This window comes from Harpia harpyja, chromosome 4, assembly GCF_026419915.1.
Source record: "Harpia harpyja isolate bHarHar1 chromosome 4, bHarHar1 primary haplotype, whole genome shotgun sequence".
Classification (NCBI taxonomy): domain Eukaryota; kingdom Metazoa; phylum Chordata; class Aves; order Accipitriformes; family Accipitridae; genus Harpia; species Harpia harpyja.
In genome coordinates this window covers 56,132,691-56,155,343 of record NC_068943.1, presented here as the reverse complement: position 1 = coordinate 56,155,343, position 22,653 = coordinate 56,132,691, and the positions used below count along the sequence as shown (strand labels likewise).

General features: G+C 39.7%; 1 protein-coding gene across 5 annotated transcripts in view; it reads right to left on the bottom strand.

Annotated features, from left to right (window-relative positions):
• Window positions 1-22,653, bottom strand: part of MACROD2 (mono-ADP ribosylhydrolase 2) — a 918,876-nt gene that overhangs the window by 369,660 nt on the left and 526,563 nt on the right. For all 5 annotated transcript variants that reach the window (XM_052784123.1, XM_052784121.1, XM_052784124.1 and 2 more), the window contains exon 6: window positions 20,606-20,727. In XM_052784123.1, coding sequence (XP_052640083.1) covers window positions 20,606-20,727 — 122 coding nt within the window. The remainder of the gene's footprint in view (window positions 1-20,605; window positions 20,728-22,653) is intronic.

Below are 22,653 nucleotides of genomic sequence, written 5' to 3'. Positions count from 1 at the left end.
AAGCTCATTAATACCAAAGCAACTGCTGATAATTGCTCCAGGTTTCAACCTCTAATTAAAGCTAAGTGGCTGGATTTGCATATAGTAAACAATAGAAGTTTCTTGCAATCACACTCCCAGAGGCCTTATCAGCTTCACAGATACAATACTATTAAAACTTGAATGCTAATTACAGTTAATTTCTCAATGCAAATAGGAGTAATTCACTGGATATTTAGGTCTTTCTTGCTCAGACTTAGCACTGTAGTTTATCTAAATGCACCCTAGACACTTACCAAAAATAACACACCAGGAAGAACAAAACATTCCACCACTTTCCCTTCTCCATCACATGTAATAAAATGATGTCAAGTGTTATCAAAAGCATTCCAACAAATTGAGCAAGGTAAGTCAATTAGCCTTTCTCCATTAGTTCTGTTTATCTGGGTAACAATGTGAAAAAAACCAAACACCCCTAATCAAAAATACTGCAGGCTAAGCTACTGTGCTCACATTACAAATTTTGGTAATATGATAAAAAGACTTTTCAAAACTATCCTTATTTTCAACATTGTCTATACAATGACAAAAATAACAACAATGTGGAAATCTGCATCTGTTAGGAAAACATGTAGGATGCATTAAAGTGTCTCACAATAACACACTTCCAATGTATTTGTAATCTCTCCTTCAACCTCCTGCATCAACCATAAGAAAAGAGGGAGCAGGGGCACAAGCAGGTAGAAACGATTTTTCCCCCATGAAATAGCAGCCAGCACTCCAGCAGCCTCAAGAGCAGGTTAAGAAGTGAGCTTTGTGTGCCAGCGTGCACACCAAGAGCCTCGCGGCGCTTGCAGCCTACAAGTGCAGAGGATGGTGATGCACACCACCGTGATGTTGTACTGAGGCTTGTATGAGCAGCACCAAGAGGTGAATCCCTCTTACTCAAAGAGTGAGCCCCACTGCTCAGCAGCATGCGCAGTACTTGATGCTCGGGATATGCCATTCCGTTAGCTCAGGCTTTTCCTATCCATCTGCTTCGGAAAAGTGTAGGATTTTTTCCCATCTGCTTCATTTCAAAACTCTGCATGGACTGAAGTGCAAGTTTCTACAGTGGAGCGACAAGTCACCTAAGAACAGCTCATCCATAGCTACTATAAAAATACTAGTGCAACACTGACAACGTCACTGGCTAATTACTGACTCTGAATGTACCAGGGAAAAGTTACAGTTTTCTTCCCACTGCTACAAAGGCTGCATTAATGAGCCAGGTTATGATTTCTATTGACAGTCCCTACTATTTTTACATGCATCCCTGTGGGCTTCCACACTCCTCCAGCCCGCACCAGTTAAGTAACAGGTGGAAAGTGAGTAATTAGGATTCAGAGATACCTGTTTCACAACAGCTGCATCATGTAGAGAGGAGTAAACTTCACTTTCCATGCAAATATTTATATATGTATGTATGTGGCCTCTATAGGGTCACCAAGGCACTCCTGCCGCTGCTTTGCATGGAACCACCTTCTCCTCCAGCCTGCCTCTGTCCACACCTGCCTGTCTGCTCTTCCAAGGAAAAAACACACCTCCAAGTAGTACCATGAAAATACTTACTTGGTAAAAACCTTATTGTCTTTTCCCCCTTGCCTTTCAGAAAGCCTCCATTTTTCTTCTTCTTTCACTAGCCTCTCATTCTGGCCTTTTTCACAGAGGCTGCAACCTTCAGGTCACCTCCCAAGGCTTCTCCTAAAACATCCAAGCTTTTGTTTTACCTTGACCCAGAATTCATTCAAAAAAGAAAAAAAAAAAAAAATTATCCAACACTTGCTATCTATTCTGCTTCCTTCCAGTTCCAAGGTACTGTGACTCAAACTACGCTCTGCAACCACATCATCTAATTTGATAACCTAAATTTTTGGTTTTTTTAAATTACATTATTCTTCGCTCTTCCTATTTGTCAGTGATCCCATTAGAGCCCCTCTAGATTTAATTTCTGTCCCCTTAAGTGTGTCTTTTTCCATGCTAGACATTAGTACAGGAATGTCTCCAAGTTCATAGTGTGCCAAGGTTTGTCTCTCAGTCAATCAAAACAGGACACAGCTTCCTCCATGAAGCTCTCGCACACTAGCCTGTCAACCCAACAGATATGCTTTCATGTTACTTTGCTAGGAAAAAAGGTTAAAACCAAGGCAAGCAAAATAAAGCAAACATAAAATCAGCCTTGGTTCTCTGTGCACACTGTATTACCTGCTACAGTTTATGAATCTCAAATCTACCCACGTCAAACATTTCCCTGCAGACAGAGCATCACACTGAACAAGGCAGGCTTACTCCTGTGGTTAGCCCTCAGTACACGTCCAATTATTTGCAACTCTTCCACTGCTGGGTCTTTGTCCGTCACTACTCCTTATGACAGAAGTTGCCTATTAGCTTTCAAAGTATACCAGCATTTTTGTCTTTTAAATTACTTTCTGTAAGCCTTTAATCATTTTTGTTACATTGAACTTATTGAAAGCCAGGGACCACAATCTGCAATAAGCACATTTAAATGGCTTGCAGCAACAGCTGAGCACTTCTGCAGTGAAACCTCAAGTATATGATAATACATGTCATGTTAGAAATGAAAATTTACAGAAAATCATGTAAAGCTTTTTGCAGAAACTTCAATTTTTGACACTCTTCTGCTGCAGAGTATTGCCCCACTTTGATCGTTTCCACTAGTGCTGTTTTCCAACATCAATGCGGTGATGCACAATTTACCAGAACATTTACAGAGCCTTCCCTTCTCTGGTCTAAGATTTGATTATTACTTATTGATTGCAGTCATTATGCCAATTGAAGTCATTTTGGGTGCCAAGAGATTACGAGATTTACTTCAGATACACAATGTGGGAGCATGACTCCAATAGCTTTGGCTGAGTCAAAATTTTTCATCCACCATGGTTGGGAAAAAGCACACTTGTGATCAGTCTATTTGAAAGTCAAACAATTTCATATTTTTTGGTTTTGTAAAAAAAACAAAAAAACAAAAAAAACCAAAAAACCACATTTCCTAATGTGTACCCAGCAATTGCTTAATGCCACTGTGTTCAAGAACCCTTGAAAGGTTTTACTTCTGATAATTCCTCAGAAGAGGACAGAGATATAGCTGCAAGCCTACTCTTCACCATTAAGAGAGCCTGCTGCATTAAAGGGGTTTGATTTATTTATTCTTCAGTATAAAACGTCAGAACAATGTATTCTGGAAGAGCTTAATAAACACACTAGAAACATGCTAGAAAAACCTTGGGAAAAATAGGAAAGTGGCCCATTGGACACATACTCCTTACTTACAGCTTTCATGCCTTCCAAAATTTTACAGATGAAAACCCATCCTTATTCTAAGTGAGCTACCATTTGACATGAACTTAGGTCATTGGCTCTAACTAAGTCTTTCAGGACAGTGCTTTCCTTGACATCCACAGAACCAACAAGATTTACAAAAAGAAGATCCTGAGCCATTCAAAAAAAAAAAAAAAACAAAACCCAAAAAACCACCAAGTTACAGTCCAGAGGCACAGAAGGTTTCCAGAAACCTTTTTAAAGCAAAGGTCTGGACATGCATTCATAACAGTTAATTTTTTTGTCAATATAAACCAGTTCTTCCTACTGATGGAGAGATCTTAGGACTATTAACAGTACCACTATTGCTTACTAATTTTTGGAGGAGCACTTAATCTTGATCAGCTGCCATTTCTCTGATGAAATTCAACCTCTTTTGCATACTAGAAGACACTAAGACGTGACAGGCAAACACTTCAGTGAAAACTTCACTGCTGACCTTGGCATCGTTACACCCTCAGCACAGGCCAAGGTGAAAAAATGTATGCACAAACAGGAAGCACCCAGTAACTCTTTGTAGGAATAGCTTAACTAAACATCATCACCTGTACATTCATAACTTAACAATACATGGAATGGTTATATTGCCAATGTATTATATGTATATGCTTTTAGGAAGTCTTTGACTTCAGCCTTCCCAATGCCTGCCTCCAGTCCCACTGTAAGTCCAAAGAACTAAGCATCTACTTATAATTAGCCCTCTCCACAAGCTTTCATACAATTTGCAAGTTTGCTTTGGGTAGGATTTTTCAGGCTCTTCCTGACCTGTACTTATGTTGCACTCATGCCTGACTATTCCTGCCTATTTGCTATTCTCCCTTTTGGATTTAACCACTGAAATAGGTACTATTCACAAGTCAGAATTACCATGGAATTGTTATCTTTAACTAAAAAAATCTTTCACAATTCAGCCCAAACTATCTCATGTTTTATTTGGCTGGAAATGCTTTTATTAAGCCTGTTATTTAGGTACTAGTGAGAATTTAACTTTGTATTTTATACTCCAAAGCCTTTTCTGGAGCCTGTCATTTAACCAAAATGTCCCTGACACTTGTGAAGCATTCCATTATTCTCCTCAAACTACCTCAAAGACTTGCAAGGTGCACGCATTTGTTTTATAAACCATCTCAGCTCTCCATCCTCTGGCAGAACTAAGTACAAAGGGATTTGGTAGAATGTCATTTTGTGAAACGATACTTTGCATATTTATTCAGAGAAGCTGTACACTTGGGGAAAATGCAAGGCCTGGCTTTCTTAACAAGGAGATAATAAAGAAAAATGGTTTCATTTACTTAAAGTATGTTTGCACTACAAAGGAAAGGTATGATGATAAATCGTACTAACTCATCCAAGCTACCCAGTTCAGGGACTACAGGTGGTGCAGCTATGACAGAGCACTTTTTGGTCAAGATTCATGAGTATTTAGCCAGAATGGGATAAGTTATTCTGATTGTCTCTGGTACCTGCAGAAATCCTTCAGATGATGTTGATGACAGTGGATTAAGCCTTCCAAAAAATAAATCCAACTTAGGCCAAATACATGACAACAGCAAAATATTCCCCCCCTGCAACTATAAATGAAAGAAACAGATGTACCACTGAAATGATGCACAATAAATGGTGATGAAGAACACCAGCAGTTCCTGCTTTTAAAAACATCTATCACCAGCAATTTTAATTAAAGTCAACAGTGCAGTAGGTGATTTGGCTCAGCATCCTTGAATTTATCAAGTGGGTTTTTTCTAATGCCTGATTACAGGCTGTAGTCACCACCACAAACAGGCCTAAGTAGAATTAGCTGTCATTAACATCATTAGCTTCTGGGGGTGAAGTCCTGAAATGAAATATGATGGATATACATCCACTCAAATGGCAGCTTATTTAAATGAACCAATGTCAGACAGCATCGCCACCTTGCAGTTTTTAGCAATATGTTTCTTGGACCACCAAATGGTTGGGGGTCTAATGAAACTAATTTGGGGTTGGTTTTTTTTATGACTGCCATCTTTTAGTAAAACTTTTGTATTTTATTTCAAATAGACCTGGATATGGTGCCATAGGCTTGCTTGCTTTCCTAAGAAAACAGGGAGCTGCATTTTCTGAACTGGTGAATTATGAACATTCAGATATTAATACTGCATCAAAAATCCAGCTTATATGCCACACTCCTCACGTCTGTGCCAGGGCAATAGAGAAAAGATATATTAGTGAGATAACCAAATGAGAATCTTCACATACCTGCTGTTTCAGTTACGTCTGGATACACCTTTGCTTCTATATAATGCAACTCAGCAGCTCTGAATAGTCAGACTGTTAGTAATTTTGCAGATGATTAAAAAGGGTGAAATAATGAAGACACGTGAGAATATAGAACAAAAGGGAGATGGAGAGAGATTAGGAAAATGGATAAATAAATGTCCTATGGAATTTAAACATTATGAAACACATTTTGAGGGATCAAAGAAGGGAAGTAGTAAACACTTAAAGGAACAAAGCTACAGACAAAAACAAACATAATGACTCAAGATTGCAGTAAGTAATAAAATAATGTTTGGAACACTGTGTTTCTCTGTTAAAGAAAGAAAATATGGCACCACGGTAAGTAAACAGGGGAATTAGAATGCAAGGAAGACATTAATTCAGCAGAAAGAAAGAAAAAATGACAGTTTGATGACTTACATTTGTCTTGAGCTTGTCCTTGTCACCAAACTTAGCCTTGGTGTATTTGAGAATGGAAGAATAGATAAAAAAAGGTCAAACAGGAATGCCTGCATGTAACTGACGTATGAAGAAATGCTTTGCACCATTGTGTATTTTGCTTTGAAAAATGAATTTTGATCTGCAATGATCCAGTTGGAAAAGATGCTCACACAAGGACTTAGAAAGGACATAAATGAGAACTGAATAGGAGATGGAGATTGAAAATCAATATCAAAAACATTTTAGTAATCTAGAATCATTAATGGCAACATTTCCTTCTTCTGCGGAGGCAGGCAGTTACAAAGCTTTCTGTATCACGCAAACACTCAGGTGTTCAGCTTCAGGGATGTGACGAGGAGGGGCACATTTCAGTTCCAACATGCTAAAACACAAAGAAGCACATTTATGAGGGTGGCCAGAGATGAACCCAGGGGAGGCAAAAATAAAGAGCACGGAGAGGTCATATTGAAACAGCATCATCTGCTTACGAACTAGGAGAATCAATCCCATCACTACTATGCTAGCAAATTTCCTGCACAAAGCCTGACAGTCTATGCTTGACTCGGGGAGGGATGCATTCCACAACAAGGAATACCAACAAGTAATAAATATAGAAACTTGTTGCGCTTATGCTCTCTCACTTTTCATATAGACTCTGACACACTTGCAGTCTTCCTCTTTTTCACAGAAGCAGGAGAAAGAACTGCATTGTGTTTATGGAAGTGCAAAGTCAGGATCAGCTGTTCAAGGAGGACACGTTAGTGGATAATTCTGCCCCAACACTGTCTAAGTCTTCTCGATTGAGATCATCATCCAAGGTTTCTGTCCAAACTATGTCATTTCGTATGCACAAAAAACATTGTCTCATGACTGCTCCTCTTCTGGAAGGGCACGGTTATGCGGAATAGACACAGGTCGAGGTTTAACTCAAAGATCTAATCCAGCCACTATACGTCAGAGGAAGTTCAGAAAGGTAAGGCAACTCTTAAAAACCAGCAATACACTGATTTATTTCCTTAAAAAAGAAAATATTTGCAATGTAGCATATTCTACATTCCAATGTGAACACAATAAATAATGATTTTTAATAAGACCACTAGTAAAGTAAATGCTGAAGCTAACTGCAGGCTACAGAAATGTGTGTTCTTGGCTCATAGCTTTAACTTACGTAGTCAACTTTTAGGAAAGGCATAACAGGACAAAATGAAAAATTCATTTATCTCTAACTATCCCAAATTAAAAAATTCTCCCTCTTTGCAGCCATGTCCTATGACAAACCATCAGAAGTCATGCTACAATACACATCTTTTTTACCATAGTTTCTTTACCAAAACTAACTCTATTTGTTATATGTGTTTTCATCTGTGCTATGAACAAATCTCTAAATCCTAATTGGCAGACATCACTAGGAGTTGATAAGCAAATCAGCTTTGAAAAAATAAGGCTGCTAAACTGTTTACTTGAATGTGGACTGCATGTAGTTTGTATAGGTGAGAACAGTTTTTCAGATTAAAGAAATGAGTATTTCATCAGAATACAATACTGAAGTACCAGTCATATTACTTCAGTTACATTACTCAAATTACAGTGGTTTTATACTGTACAGGCCTTAAAAGGTAACGTGACATCGTCATACTGGAATAATATTAAAAAACCTCTCAGGTAAGGGTATAAATTTTGCAGCTAACTACTGATCATTGCTGTTTCTTTATATGTAGATATGACATAATATATCATTTCTGTATAATGTACGTGGCTCCAAGTGACTGGCAGCAAAGCAGAGGAAACATATTTAATGAGCTGGCAAACAAGGCTTATGAAAGTGTGCCCCTTCTGCTTATTTATCAGAACTACTTTCCAATATATTTACCCTGATCCTAAATAGATATTGTGTGGTAATGAAATACATTTTTTTTAACCTAGTTAAGTATTATGATGCCCATCTCACATACAGAAAAAATTATGCTCTAAATTTTAATTTCTTTGCTTTATATTAGCTATGTAAATATAAAAAGCAATGTTCAAAATAATTTTTTAATTTGCTATTTGAAAAATGGACTGATTTCAAGTGAAAAAAGCACATACAAATTTCATGCTATAGTTTGTTCTTTGCATAGATAAATTAAGGCAATGTTTAAAAAATCAAATGGGATGTACAAAAGCATCTCAAAATTATCTGATGAAAAATGCCAAGTGACAGGGACCTAGCAAGCATCATGCAGTGCTAAGATACAGCATCATGTGTTCTTCTCCCCACCGTTAAATTGCGAGGAAAAAAAATCTGGTAGTGACAAGTCACTATCTGCCAGACAACCCTTCATACATTTCTAGGCATCAAGGAGGGTACCTCCAGCATGAAAACCTGTGAATAAGCAATTTTGAATTTCAGCAGAATTTGACTCCACTTCTGGTGATGGAGAGAGTCACTGCAGTCTGTGTCAAAAAAAAAAAAAAAAAAGACCCTGTTGCAACTATTATTTTCCATTACTGCAATTGCTGTGAATCCCATGAGTCTTAACAGAGATTGCACCTTCATAGCACATGCAGACTGTCCTTATAGAGCAAATAGAAGCCCACCCAAAGAGCCTACAAACTGTGAACAAGATGACAGGGAATAGGCCAATGAAAGGAGGTAAAGTAGAAGGACAACGATGATTTTGCACAGAGCCTGATGGCCACAGCCCACCAGCTCTACGGGCTTTGTTAGGAATTTGTACATGCCATCAACTTTTACTATGAATTTCCATTACAAGAACCTGCTATTCAAATAATGACAAGCATCTTATACACTTGACTCTGGACAGCCAAGATTCACATGCAAATAAGAATTGCTCTAGTCTATCTTCACCATTTTTCCTTTTTTCAATCAAAATGAAGATTTTTTTCCCAGTACAATTTCCTCTGTACCAAAACATCAAACATTCACTTCCCCTGCACTTTAAGGTGTAGACTTTCCAGCAGTGCCTAGTTTTTTTATGAGCTGCCTCAAATAACTAGCACTGTGGTCCACTGACAGATTTGTACTCTGTCCTTCCCTAATGAGACAGTTTGCCAATTATCGAGCCAACAGGCAACATTTCCAGAAAGTTTCATCCTTTTAAGCACAGGATTCTCACAGGGTGATTGGTGAATCATCACATACACAAACTTGCAGAATTTATTCCTGAACAAGCCGTTTCTGTTTTTTATTCATAGAATCATAGAATCATTTAGGTTGGAAAAGACCTTCAAGATTGAGTCCAACCATCATCCATGCCCACTAAACCATGTTATGGAGTACCCCGTCTACTCGCTTTTTGAATACCTCCTGGGATAGTGACTCCAGCACTTCCCTGGGCAGCCTATTCAAATGTCTGACAACCCTCTCAGTAAAAAAAATTTTCCTAATATCTAACCTAAATCTCCCTTGCCACAACTTGAGGCCATTTCCTCTTGTCCTATCTCCAGACACCTGACAGAAGAGAACAACACCCACCTCACCACAACCCCCCTTCAGGTAGTTGTAGAGCGATAAGGTCTCCCCTCAGCCTCCTCTTCTCCAGGCTAAACAACCCCAGTTCCCTCAGCCGCTCCTCATAAGACTTGTGCTCAAGGCCCCTCACCAACTTGGTTGCCCTTCTCTGGACACGCTCAAGCAGCTCAATGTCTTTCCTGTAGTGAGGGGCCCAAAACTGAACACAGTACTCGAGGTGCGGCCTCACCAGTGCCGAGTACAGGGGAACAACCACCTCCCTGCTCCTGCTGGCCACACTGTTCCTGATACAGGCCAGGATGCGATTGGCCTTCTTGGCCACCTGGGCACACAGCTGGCTGAATATGAGCCAGCAATCAACCAGCACCCCCAGGTCTTTCTCTGCTGGGCAGCTTTCCAGCCACTCTTCCCCAAGCCTGTAGCGCTGCATGGGGTTGCTGTAACCCAAGTGCAGGACCCGGCACTTGGCCTTGTTGAACCTCATACAATTGGCCTCGGCCCATCGATCCAGCCTGTCCAGATCTCTCTGTCGAGCCTTCCCACCCTCAAGCAGATCGACCCTGCCTCCCAACTTGGTGTCGTCTGCAAACTTGCTGAGGGTGCACTCAATCCCCTCATCCAGATCATTGATAAAGATATTAAACAGAACAGGGCCCAACACCGAGCCCTGGGGAACACCGCTTGTGACCCGCCGCCAACTGGACTTCACCCCATTCACCACTACCCTCTGGGCTCGGCCATCCAGCCAGTTTTTCACCCAGCGAAGAGTACACTTGTCCAAGCCATGAGACGCCAGTTTCTCAAGGAGTATGCCATGAGAGACAGTGTCAAAGGCCTTGCTGAAGTCTAGGTAGATAACATCCACAGCCTTTCCCTCATCCACTAGGCGGGTCACCTGGTCATAGAAGGAGATCAGGTTGGTCAAGCAGGACCTGCCTTTCGTAAACCCATGCTGACCAGGCCCGATCCCCTGCTTGTCCCGGACTTGCCATGTGAGTGCTCTCAAGACAAACCGTTCCATAATCTTCCCTGGTACCAAGGTCAGGCTGACAGGCCCGTAGTTCCCTGGATCCTCCCTCCGACCCTTCTTATAAATCAGAGTCACACTGGCAAGCCTCCAGTCCTTTGGGACCTCCCCTGTTGACCAGGATCGCTGACAGATGATAGAGAGTGGCTTGGCAAGGACCTCTGCCAGTTCCCTAAGTACTCTTGGATGGATCCCATCTGGTCCCATAGATTTGTGAGTGTCCAGATGGCATAGTAGGTCACTATTTCCTGCTAGATTAAGGGGGGTATGTTCTGCTCTTCATCCTTACCTTCCAGCTCATGGGGTGGAGTACCCTGAGGATAACTGGACTCTCTATTAAAGACTGAGGCAAAGACAGCATTAAGTACCTCAGCCTTTTCCTCATCTCTGGTGGCAACGTTCCATTCTGTATCCATTAAGGGATAGATATTCTCCTTGGGATTCTTTTTACTGTTAACATATTTGTAAAAACGTTTTTTGTTGTCCCTTACAATAGTGGCCAGATTTAGTTCTAGCTGAGCTTTTGCCTTTCTAATTTTCTCTCTGTATGATCTAACAAGATCCCTGTACTCCTCCCAAGTTGCCCGCCCTTTCCTCCAGAGATGATAAACTCTCCTTTTTTTCTTAAGTCCTAGCAAAAGCTCCCCATTCAGCCAGGCCGGTCATTTTCCTCAGCGGTTCGACTTGTGGCACATGGGAATAGCCTGGTCCTGAGCCATTAAGATTTCCTTCTTAAAGAATGTCCAACCCTCCTGGACCCCTTTGCCCTTCAGGACCATCTCCCAAGGGACTCTCTCAACTGGTGCCTCAAAGAGGCCAAAGTTTGCCCTCCGGAAGTCCATAGCAGTGGTTTTGCTGACCCCCTTCCTTGCCTCACCAAGAATTGAGAATTCTATCATTTCATGGTCGCTAAGCCCAAGACGGCCTCCGACCATCACACCTCCCACCAGTCCTTCCCTGTTCATAAACAACAGATCTAGCAAGGCTCCTCCCCTGGTTGGCTCACCCACCAGCTGTGTCAGGAAGTTATCTTCCACACACTCCAGGAACCTCCTAGATTGTTTACTCTCTACTGTGTTTTACTTCCAGCAGATGTCTGGAAAGTTGAAGTCCCCCATGAGGACAAGGGCACATGATTCTGAGACTACTGCCAGCCACTTCCACCAGTCCCGTTTTCTTTTGAAGTGTACAGTCAGTGTTTCATTAAACCCAACTGAAATAACTAGCCTTTCTCCCTCTTCCCATCACAAAATCACCATGTTGCAGAACAGCTACAACAGTAACATCACAAAACAACAAAACAGAGAAGTGAGACTCCCTAGTAATGCAACCTGTTTGTTAAAGCACCACTATTATTTCTTTATACTATGTAGACAGCTGTTTGTGGTCAGGCAGAAGATGAACCAGGTAGGTGGAAGGACTATAGGGTCTTTTCTCCTCTCCTCTGTCAATGCCACTTGGTGCAGTATCTAAGCTGTACCTGTCCCTGTCTGTACTCAAAACACTTCCCAACACCTAGGATTGGGGGGGGGGGGGGGGGGGGGGGGGTGTAGAGGGGGGAGGAGGGAAAAAAAGGGATATCCCTATTCAGGAGTCATCATATCATACTTAAAAAAGGAAGAATCACATCAGTTCACACCATCATCACTGTTACCACAAATAATTTCTACATGGTACGATGTTATGAAACATATTCACTACTGATTGATGTATCCCTCTGAGCTGCTCCTGCCACTCTTGGCCATAGAAAACAAACACTGTAATATACTTCAAGCATCAAATAAAACAAATCTGCTTTCTCCTAGGAAATATATAGTGAATATATAACCGTACAGTTATACATACGGCAGAAACAAAATTTAAATGGATTTTCAAAAAAACTACAGAAGTGTACACAAGTCTCAGAATGTTATTGCATGTGTTATATGTGCACCCTAAGCTGGTTATCTTCTCCGTGTCTGTACAAAACCCTCCATGGTGAGAAGGTAGGGTAGCCAGGTAGCAGAAGAAACAGAAGTCAGAGGCATTTATCTCAATAGGAAAACCATCCCCAGCACAAACTGGCAAGGTGGAAAAAACAAATTGGCACGGAGAAAAAAAAAATTTTAAAAAAATTGTGCAACTGTGTGATCAAAACAAAAACACAACAGCATTAAAACAATTTTTTTTTTTTAAAGGAATTCTGTTTGCAGCATAAGACAATCTGTCTGCCTCTGCACTGTAGAGCCAGCTCCCACAGTGACTAGGCTACCTGCCAATTTCCCCAAGGCTGCAACAGCCTTGCTGCTGGAGCTCAACCTCTTGGCTGTTGCAACCTTTGGGCTTTTGGCAGTGCTTAATGCATTAAGAACCTGGGTTTCAACAAATGCTAGTGATGGTTCCACACACAAATACTGGTGGAGCCATAACCTTCCTAAATAATTTTCCCAACACTTTACCATCCTTCCAACTAGGAAATTCCTCATGATCTCTAACTGAAAACTCCATTCCTATAAATTCAGACTGTTACTTCTTGTCATGTTCCCAGACAGACAACAATTTATTAACTTTTACTCTTCGATAGCCTTTTATGCATTAATTTTTTTTTCCTATCTTCCTCTCCTCACATTTAGTCTTCTATTCTCTGGACTTTTCTTTCACTTTTTCTTTCACTCTACTCTTGGTGCTGTTTCTAACTCCATAATCATCCCTGGCTGAAACACTGTCTTCCAGTTCCCCAGCAGTCCAGCTAACTCTTCTATAGTGCAATAGGTAACTTCACAGAGCCTTCTGTTTAATTGTCACTCTACAGCTGCTCCTTTCCTGGTTTTCCCCACAACAGGGTGATGTTGCCAGCTGCCAGTGCACGATCCACTACAAACTCCAGCTTATTCTCTGAGGAACCTCTGCCTAGGGCTACAACCATTCCTCAACCTTTCTCAGTTGAATGAGCATCTCTGTTTAGGTGTAACGATTTACACTTGACCTTGCTGAATACATCTGGTTTAATGAAAACCTTATTGAAGAAACAGGATTGCAATTCAATCTTCCAAGATCATTTTGGAAGAAATGGTTGGGAGCACATGCAACACAAAGCAGCAGGTTCACCTTGGGTTAACGAAAGCATGGCCAGCTATAGCAATTCCTGTAACTAAAAGGAAAGATCACAACCCCCTCGTATGATGCAGGTGTAAAAAGCCGATATGGTAACTAAGCAAACTTAAAAACTTAATGTAGTAGATTAATTTTTAAAGATATTATCTGAAAAATATCTAAGAGAAGAAGAAAGTTAATAAGCAAAAAAAAAAAAAAAAGGAAGACTAAGCTGGGGAGAAAACTGACTTTGAAAATGTAGGATCAGTCATATCATAGTTTACAAGTTAAACAAGTGTTTCAAAGAAACAAATTAAGTGGATTTATGATGCTGCGGAAATTTCCTTCCAAAGCAACTCTTATGATTGATGGATATGAATCTGTATCAGAAAACCAGATGATAGAATAAAGTCAAGCTTTAGTAATGTCAGACTTATAGCTCATTGCTATGGCAACATTCTCAGCAAGAAATAAATTTCCTTACAAATAAAAAAACCCCACAATTGCTTTACTTTTCCCTAAAACATAACTCTGCATCATGAGAGAACAAGACAGGTAAAGGCAAGACTGTAAAACAATGTCAGACCGATACGTTACAGTACACCATTCTAAGTGCCCTTCTACAATTCAAGTAAAATTCCTTTCATGAATTTTATAATTTAGAACAGGAGGAGCTGAGAACACTCTGGGTTTCAAACTGATATTAAAATTTAAGCCTATGAGTTACAATTCAAGATTCAGGCATCACAGAGACTAAATATGTCTCCACTCAAACGAAGCTCAAAGAAACAGTGCAGCCTATAAGCAGTACAACTTCTTTTTAAAGGTGAATACAAATACCAAGAATATCAGCGCATAGCTGCAAAGTCTATTTTTAAAATCCCCAATTACAGGTGAGGACAAATATTTAAGACAATTAAGAAGACAATTCGGTTATTTCTTAAGTGCTATAAATAGGTAAGTGGCAGGTACCTTTCTTGATGTATTTTTATGTGCTGCTCTGAATAATTTGTAGGTTGTGTTTCTGTACAAATGAGTTAATTAGTATTGGTATTAACTTTGCCAATACTCAGACAACAAATATAATCGAAGTAAATGACCCTTGTTTGTAAAAAACACCTACAAAAAGGATATCAGTCAAAACTCCCAGTAGATTAACTTAATATTTATATGAAAGGAATATCTAACAAAGCCTCAAATAATACTTTAATTTAAAAGCACTGCATATGCACAGCTAGTAATATGCATTGTGTACACTGATTTAGGACCCCAAAAATGGAGGTACAATGTGGATGTCAAAAAGCATGTCCTGATCTTATTTAGCATACTTTTGTAATAACCCTAGCCAAAATGCAGCATAAGTTATGTGCACAGGAGGGACCCACTTCATCCAGAGTCAAAAGAGACAACTTGCTCTCCCAGAAATATCCCATCATTACAGGTCACTAGCCATCCCACCGCCAAGTGATGGCGTTTCCACTCAACCTGAAGACGAGCAAGTCAGCCCTTGAATAGGTCCTCTTACTTCCCAGGTATTTCTAAATGGCCTTTTGCCTTTATATACTTTAGACAGAAGAAGCAGGGTGGTTGTGCTGAGAAATAAAGCCCAGCTAATTGGCCTTCCCTGGAGCAGGACTACCTTTTGCATTCATAGCACAAACATCCAGGCAGAAAGACACACTGATGCTTTTGGTGTGTGTTTTTTTAATGCAACAGCAAGCTAATCTAGTAAGGCTCTAGAATAGCATGAACTCTTCCCTACCTGACTCTAGGGAACTGAAAGAAAAATTTCTGTATTTTGTATGTAACCCTGTTAATATATTTGTTGGTGATAAGCAGACCTCTTTCTGCAACTCACAGAGCTGCGTTCTTTGAGGATTTCCTCCAGCCCCTCCCACTAGCCATAATTCTCCCTAGAGGGGGAGGTCAGAGAGCGCGGTCTAAAGAAATGCTTCTTGTTGAAGCTTTACAATTCAACCCCTGCCAACATGAAGCAATCCTGAAGACTGCAATGCCGAACGGAGTCCTGAACAACAGCAGAGCTGTAGTCCCAAATATAACTTCTCCATTTCCGTAACCATCGCAGAGGAAGCCTGCCCTGCCTTCTGGGTGAGGGATCAGCACCAATTTCCCTTCTCTGTAAAGGCACCACAGCCCTTTTTACTTGGATCCCACCCACAAAAATCCACAGCACCTTTTTTTATTTTCTGTGTAGTTCATAAAGTGTCTGTTTAACCGCAATCCTGGCTTCGACTGACATCAATTGATTGAGATTTTTCAACCACAGGCAAAGTCTGAATGAAGTATGTGGCAGGGAAGTGCTTGATGTTCAGAAAAGTTCCAGGGTATCAGATGGCTTCAAAGCAGTGTATGCAAAGAAAAGCAGGTCAGGAGGTCCTCCAAGAAAGTCAGAGCACACAGAGTAAATAATTTCAAACAATGTGTAAACGGGACCAATTTCATCCCTGAAAACAGTGATTACAACTCCCCCACTCTGCCTGATAACCTAACAAATAATTGGCCTGTAAGACTTATTTAGAAAACCAATACACGAAAACAGAAAAAGCATCTCTTTGACTATTTTTACCATTTATTCTTTCAGTAAAGACTCAATGCCTATAATGTAATCCCAGTGTTTCATGCAGCGGAGATTTAATTGATGCAGAATAGCAATTGCTACTAGTGTGTTAGAGACCAACGTCAAAATACAATTTTTTACATTACTAGGAAATTATTTGGAACATTTAAGAAACTTAATTTGCTTAAATGCCAACTATTTACTCCTAAAATAAATTCCTTGTATTACCTTAAATATTTTTTTCTCCCATTGATCTGTACCAACTTAACTAGAGACAAACAGAAGCAATGTCTCAAGTATCCTCTTAACCAGGCAGAGGATTGTATAAATAAGACTCATCCAACACAAAAGGTTCACCCAGCACCTATGAGCACACAAATAGTCAGAGAACGGCTCAAGTGTCCTACAGTGGGCACAGCTACATAAGCAAGTGCAAAGGAAAAAGCAATGCATGTTTTTGGGAATGCCAGATAACAAGTACAAACACAACCATAAACTTTGCTTTGGTAAGCTAAAAGGTAGATGGAGTAGATGACCTGAGAAAGACAAATTGCTGTATGAAAATAGCTGATATGGCATTTGAAACCTCATACTGAACATAAAAGGTCTGAGAAAACGAGCGCGGGAGACAAATCTCAGGGGCTGTTTGATTTCTCTGAACAATCCTGCGGACAATCAAATTTATTCCTGAGGCTCTTCTCTCTGCCTTAATGGCTATGCAAATCCTTGCCCATGGCTGGGCTGCTGGTGAATTATGAGCCTTAGCAATCACACTGACTAGCATTTCATTATATTTCCTCATGTCATTTCTGGTTTTACCCATTGTATCTCTTCTTTTTTTTTTTTTTCCCCCATCTACTGAGATTATAACATTTTCAGATGAGATTTCAGTGCTCCCCCAAGAGTTAGCACAGAGTTGCTCTCATCCATGTCTGGACACCTTGGATGCGAACACAACCCAAATTAATATCAGCTACACCATTTAATTGCCATTTTGTCTTATACACAATGACATTCTTCTCTCTCTCCTTCCATAAAGCTGCATCTCACAATTTACACAGTATTTCAAGATCATTGCTTCCCTTCTTCAGTATGTGAAACATCTATATACACATATGTATAAGTGAGTTTTGATCTATTCTGAATCTTATTCCTGTTCTCCCCCGTCCATTTTGAACAGAAACTACTACCTCTATGGCATCCATCATTTCTCTATAGGCAGCTTAACAATATGTAATACCAAAACAGAACAAGTGACTGCTGTAAGTCTATCTAATTTGAGGCTCATTATTCAAGACCATTTCCTCATTATGCTGGTTTTCCAGCACGCTTCTCCCTTTGACTATTTGCAAACTGGGTTATTTTTCCCCACCATATGCTACTTCATCTTTTCCCATGCCGAGTTACACTGTAGCTGTCAGCTCTGGTTCTGACCCATCTTCCACTAAAGTGGAGGCAAAAACTCCCTTCTGGTGCTATAGCGGATGCTGGATGAGGTTATATTCGCAGTCTCTGTAATCAATTGTCATCATATATCTCTGTCCTTTTCTAGTGTTTGCAACACTGCCTAATGTAGTATCATTTGTAAATGTAATTAATGAGCTGTTTATGTACTCTTCAAAAATCATTAATAAAGATGTTAAATTAAACTGCGTTTAGTGGTGCACCCTGAGCCACCCTGCACACTTCTGTCCAACTTGATACATTGCCATTCATCATTACTCTTCATTCATAACGCCTCCAGCAATTCTAATTCCTATGACACAATTCATGTTCAAAGCAATTTGAATTGTGGGATTTTTTTCCTCTTTCTGCACTAATTTCTAGACTTGCTGTCCTTTCTGTTTTGAAGATAAGTAACAATCCTTTAATGTCTTCCTGCTTCCTTCTCACTTACTACAACTGCTAATGCTCCAATGCTTTCTGGTTTAGTTAATTCTTTTAGTATACTACAACTTGCTATCATCAATACCTATTCATTTATATGTAGGTTACTTTCAGTTCTAACTTATGTGCCTAGCATTACAAGAAAAAAAAAAGTATACTGCTTTTATTCAGTACCTATTTTAAAATTCCCCATTTTCCTCTTTCCCATACTTATTTCATCTTCTTGTTAAAGAGGCAGTCAAAATATGCTTTCAATTAGCACAGCTGATCTTCTCTCCCTTATTTTACACAGGTAACCTTCCACACCCCACCCCACCCCCCCATGTTTGTTTGTCTTGTCCACAGGGCAAACATATCTGTTGCCATAATTCAGTCCACACTCAGATGTTGACTATTTGAGTCGATTTGAGTACTTCTGTTCTCTCTACAGGGTCTCTGCAAGCCTCAGAAGTCTGTGGATATTTTTATTCATTTTCTTTCCTTTCCCTCTATGTCTACTGTAGTGGACCTTGTGAAACGCACTTGCATTTTGTATTCTTTTCTTCAGACTCACAGTAATCTACTGCTCCTTAATTGAATGAATTACACATTTTACTTTGCTCCAGGCTTGATTTGTTCATTAGGGTAGACACTCAAGTAGCCTTCACTTCCCAAAGCATCGCTGAAATCACTGGACTTAGGGCTTTTCAGAACAGTCCATGCTCTGTCATGTGGACTTTAAAATCCATATTGCTTGCTAAGCTTCTTAATGTTGGTATGAATGAATGGCTCTTGGCTCCTGTTCAGCTTGTGCAGCTGTGTTCTGCAAGTCTGGGTGTTGAGTATTTTTTATCTCAAACAGGTGCACAGTCAACAGCTCTTAACCAGCAAGGAAATAATCCCTGGATGATTTCTCCCGTGGATCATCTTTTCTTACTAAAACATCAGGCTAGTTTTCATGAAACCCATGAGTATGACCACTCTTTATTATTCTATGTTAAATACCAAGCTACACCTAGAATGTCCAAAAATTACAGAAGCCCTACAGATGCAAGCATTGCCAGCACTGACCAATGCCCAGTGCAGTTTTTTCCTTTGTTATTTCAATGTTCTTTTTTAAACAATTTCTTTTTTTTTTTTTTCCTCTCCCTCCTCCCCTTCCCATGTTAGGAACTTTCTTCTCACTAACCTGAATGCCCCAGAAGCAGCATTTAATTGCCCAGAGCCTAAAGGCAGGAACAAGGATGAATGTAGGAGCAACAGCACAGAGATCTTACTGGCTCCAATGAGAATCACAGCAGGACAGAAGCATCCTTGTGTGTTTAAACAATCCCAGTGAGCAGTTCCAAACATGCCCCCCCACACCCAAGGTCGCTTTAAGTTCTAACTGATGTGCTGAGCATTAAAAGAAAAAAAAAAAAAAAAAAATCAAACAACAACTACATTGGTACCACCTCTCTTTTGTGGCTGGATAATGGCAAAGAGAGGGCTCACTGGACACCATTTTGAGAAGCACAGAGAGGATTTCTTTAGCAGAAAAAGTGTAAAGAGCACAGTCTACACCAACAAGAAAGAAATAATATTCATCAGGTTTGACTCCAAAGGGCACATCTAACTGGGGTTCAAAGTCCTACACTTGCCTTGCTCTTCTCCTCAAAAAGCTTTATTTTCCATTTGCGACTTTTCCATGTTAATAGCTTCCCCTACTGAATATTTCACCCTGATATAATACCATTGGTTCAACTAACATTTTTTAGATTAAGCGCGTGTGTTCTAAGTTGCCAAACATATGTGCTATCACACAACCAGCCAAAATGACTCAAAAGGTGTGAAGTCAGGCCCAGGTGATAACTTCCTTCTTGGTTAAACATATAGGGAACTAACCTATGATATCTAAAGACTTCAGCTGCAACGATTTGAGCTACAGAATCAAATCTCCAGAGCTGGAGAGGGAACAGCTCCTTTTCTCTGTGGACTTTGAAAATCTGGCCTTTTGAGGTACAAAAATGTAACATGTATTTCAAGCAATCAAAGAACCTTTATAATTCAATGCAATATCATATAACAGGCTATTTTATGATTGATTTTGGTGAGAGGGTGCTATAAAGAGTGCCACTTGACCAATACCTTTATTTTTACAAAGAAACATTAACTGACAGAATAAGCAACAAATTAATCTCTTCTCAGCTATTTAGGAGACAATATTGCATGCAGTTATCCTCCTGACCAGTAGCTTCTTAGGTCTTTTTTAATAAATAATACAGTGTAAGAATGACCCAGGGGAACAGCTCCCTCCCTTTTGTAATGAGACAGTTGTTTGTACCCCTACTACCAGGCCAACTTTCTCTAACTCCTAAAATAAGCACATCCCTTTCCTCTAGCAACTATTTTGACCAAATAACATATTATTTCTTGCTTTTTCACATCACATGTAGCAAGAATCCTTCTGGAAGGCTACCATTATAATTATTCTACAGCAAGGAAACCAAGATCCAAATTAGAAAAAAGTAATGTGTTTTCATACAGTACTTACAATTGATCTGATGTTGTTCTCTTTTGCCAGTTTCAGAGAGGATTTATAGCAATTTGCCAAGTTTTCTTTATGAGTGTCGGTGAGATGGCCTCTTGCAATTGGCCCAACAGTATGGATCACATCTGCAGGAAATAAAAAATAAGAGAAAAAAATATCAGAGATCCTATGGTGGTTTTTTTGCTTGTGTCATGACTCTGCAGAACTACTACATTGCACTGATACTGTACCTAGACACAAAGGTAGGAATAATATTGTAAGAAAATGTTTATAATATAATGTTTATAATAATTTATAATAAATGTTTATAATCACATAATAAGCTACGTCTGTGAGAATTTAAAGTTAAAAATAGTAAAGGCTAAATTTCAAAGTATTTGGACTAAAGGAAAAAATGAAAAAGATGCAATAAATGCTTAGTTATATGTGTACTGCAATCCACATGCAGGATAGATTAAATGTTTTCATAAATACCCTGAATCTTTAGGGCTGTACAACTGTAAATGTTGTACAACTTTGAAACAGTTGTTCTCACCCCTTGAAGGCCCACTCACTAGGAAAGTTCACTACATAAAACCTCAGCACATCGATGGTGATACACAGATCATCTTTTTTGGTCTAATACCTCAAGACTTTTCTCAGCAACTACTTTAAGAGAAGAAAAGTTGTGACCTATGAATGTGTTAGTTATTCAAAAAACGTGCTTTCCTCTCACATCAGACCAGACGGAGACACCATGCAATAAAACAAAATATTCTGTTTGAAGAAACTTATAATGAACAAAAAGAGAAAGTACAGTCAAGGAATATCTTAGGTATGATGCCTCTGGACTCAGCAAAATCAGATGCTGCAATCAAAGTCTCTAAAGTGCTCTAAGAAAAATGAAATAAAAAGCCTGGAGTAAAAAAAAAAAAAAAACTTGAAAAGAAATCTACAAACTAAAAGGTGTTATGATTTTTATTTTTTGTTCCCCCCCGCCCCCCCCCATTTGACTAGTAGGAAGCACATTTACTTTCCAAACGTCATTCTTCTATAGCACATGCGAACACAACAGAGTGAGTTACGGTGGCAGGTACATTTTTTTTTTTTTTTTCCCCTCCTTCCTTACCATCCCCTACAATATACAGCAGCAGCAATAAACAGTGGCACTATCTTCTGCAAAGTTGCCACAAACAGGGATTAGGCCGATGCTTTCAATTGCAGTACCACTGGTCCCATTGGTTAGGTTGTGTTTCCATCCCATGTGGGACAGGTTTCCACACGACATCTGCTGTTGTAACACTCCAGAATATTTTAATTTACTCAAAAATCCTACAGAATTCACAGGTTATTCTTTGCCCAAGCTGTCTTTGATTGTCCAACCTATACCAAAACATAAGTGAAAATGGACAAACTAACATTAAAATGCATGCTGGTTTTTTTTCTTTTTTTTTAATCCAGACACCATCTGTCAAGCCCTGGTCTCTACTACTTAAAAGGTGACTTAGGTGCTAAGGAATAACGTTTTGAACATTTCCAAAAGTTTTCTTTACATTAGCCAGAAAGTATTGATAATTCAGCAAATAAAAGCATGTCAGAGAATCCCAGTGCCCAGAAACACAGAGGAATCTGCTGTGATGGGAAAGTGAAACCCACAGGAGCTAAACTTCCCAACTGCTAGAGAAAACCACCCTACTGAGAAGTAAATAAAAGGTTAACTACTCTTCTTTCCATTTTGATCACAGTAATTTTCTCCAGTTGTGGGAACAAGATGGACAGATTGGATAATTTCTGTTGAATGTCACAGCTGCCAGACAGTGACTCCAGCAAACCCTCCCTACAGCATTTCAGGCAACTGAACCATCAAGTAGGTGTTGAGCCGTTACCAGCTGATGAGCAGGATGATAGCAGGTGATTGAAACAAGCAGAATAGCTTCACCCAGGGAGTTCAGAAAAGCGTTATTTTCTTTATACACGTTTTAGCTACTATAATAAACTGAGAACTATTAATACCTAGAAAAAAGTAATAGCAAGTTTAAATTTGCTTCTGCTTGCAGAGATAAGGTTGTGTG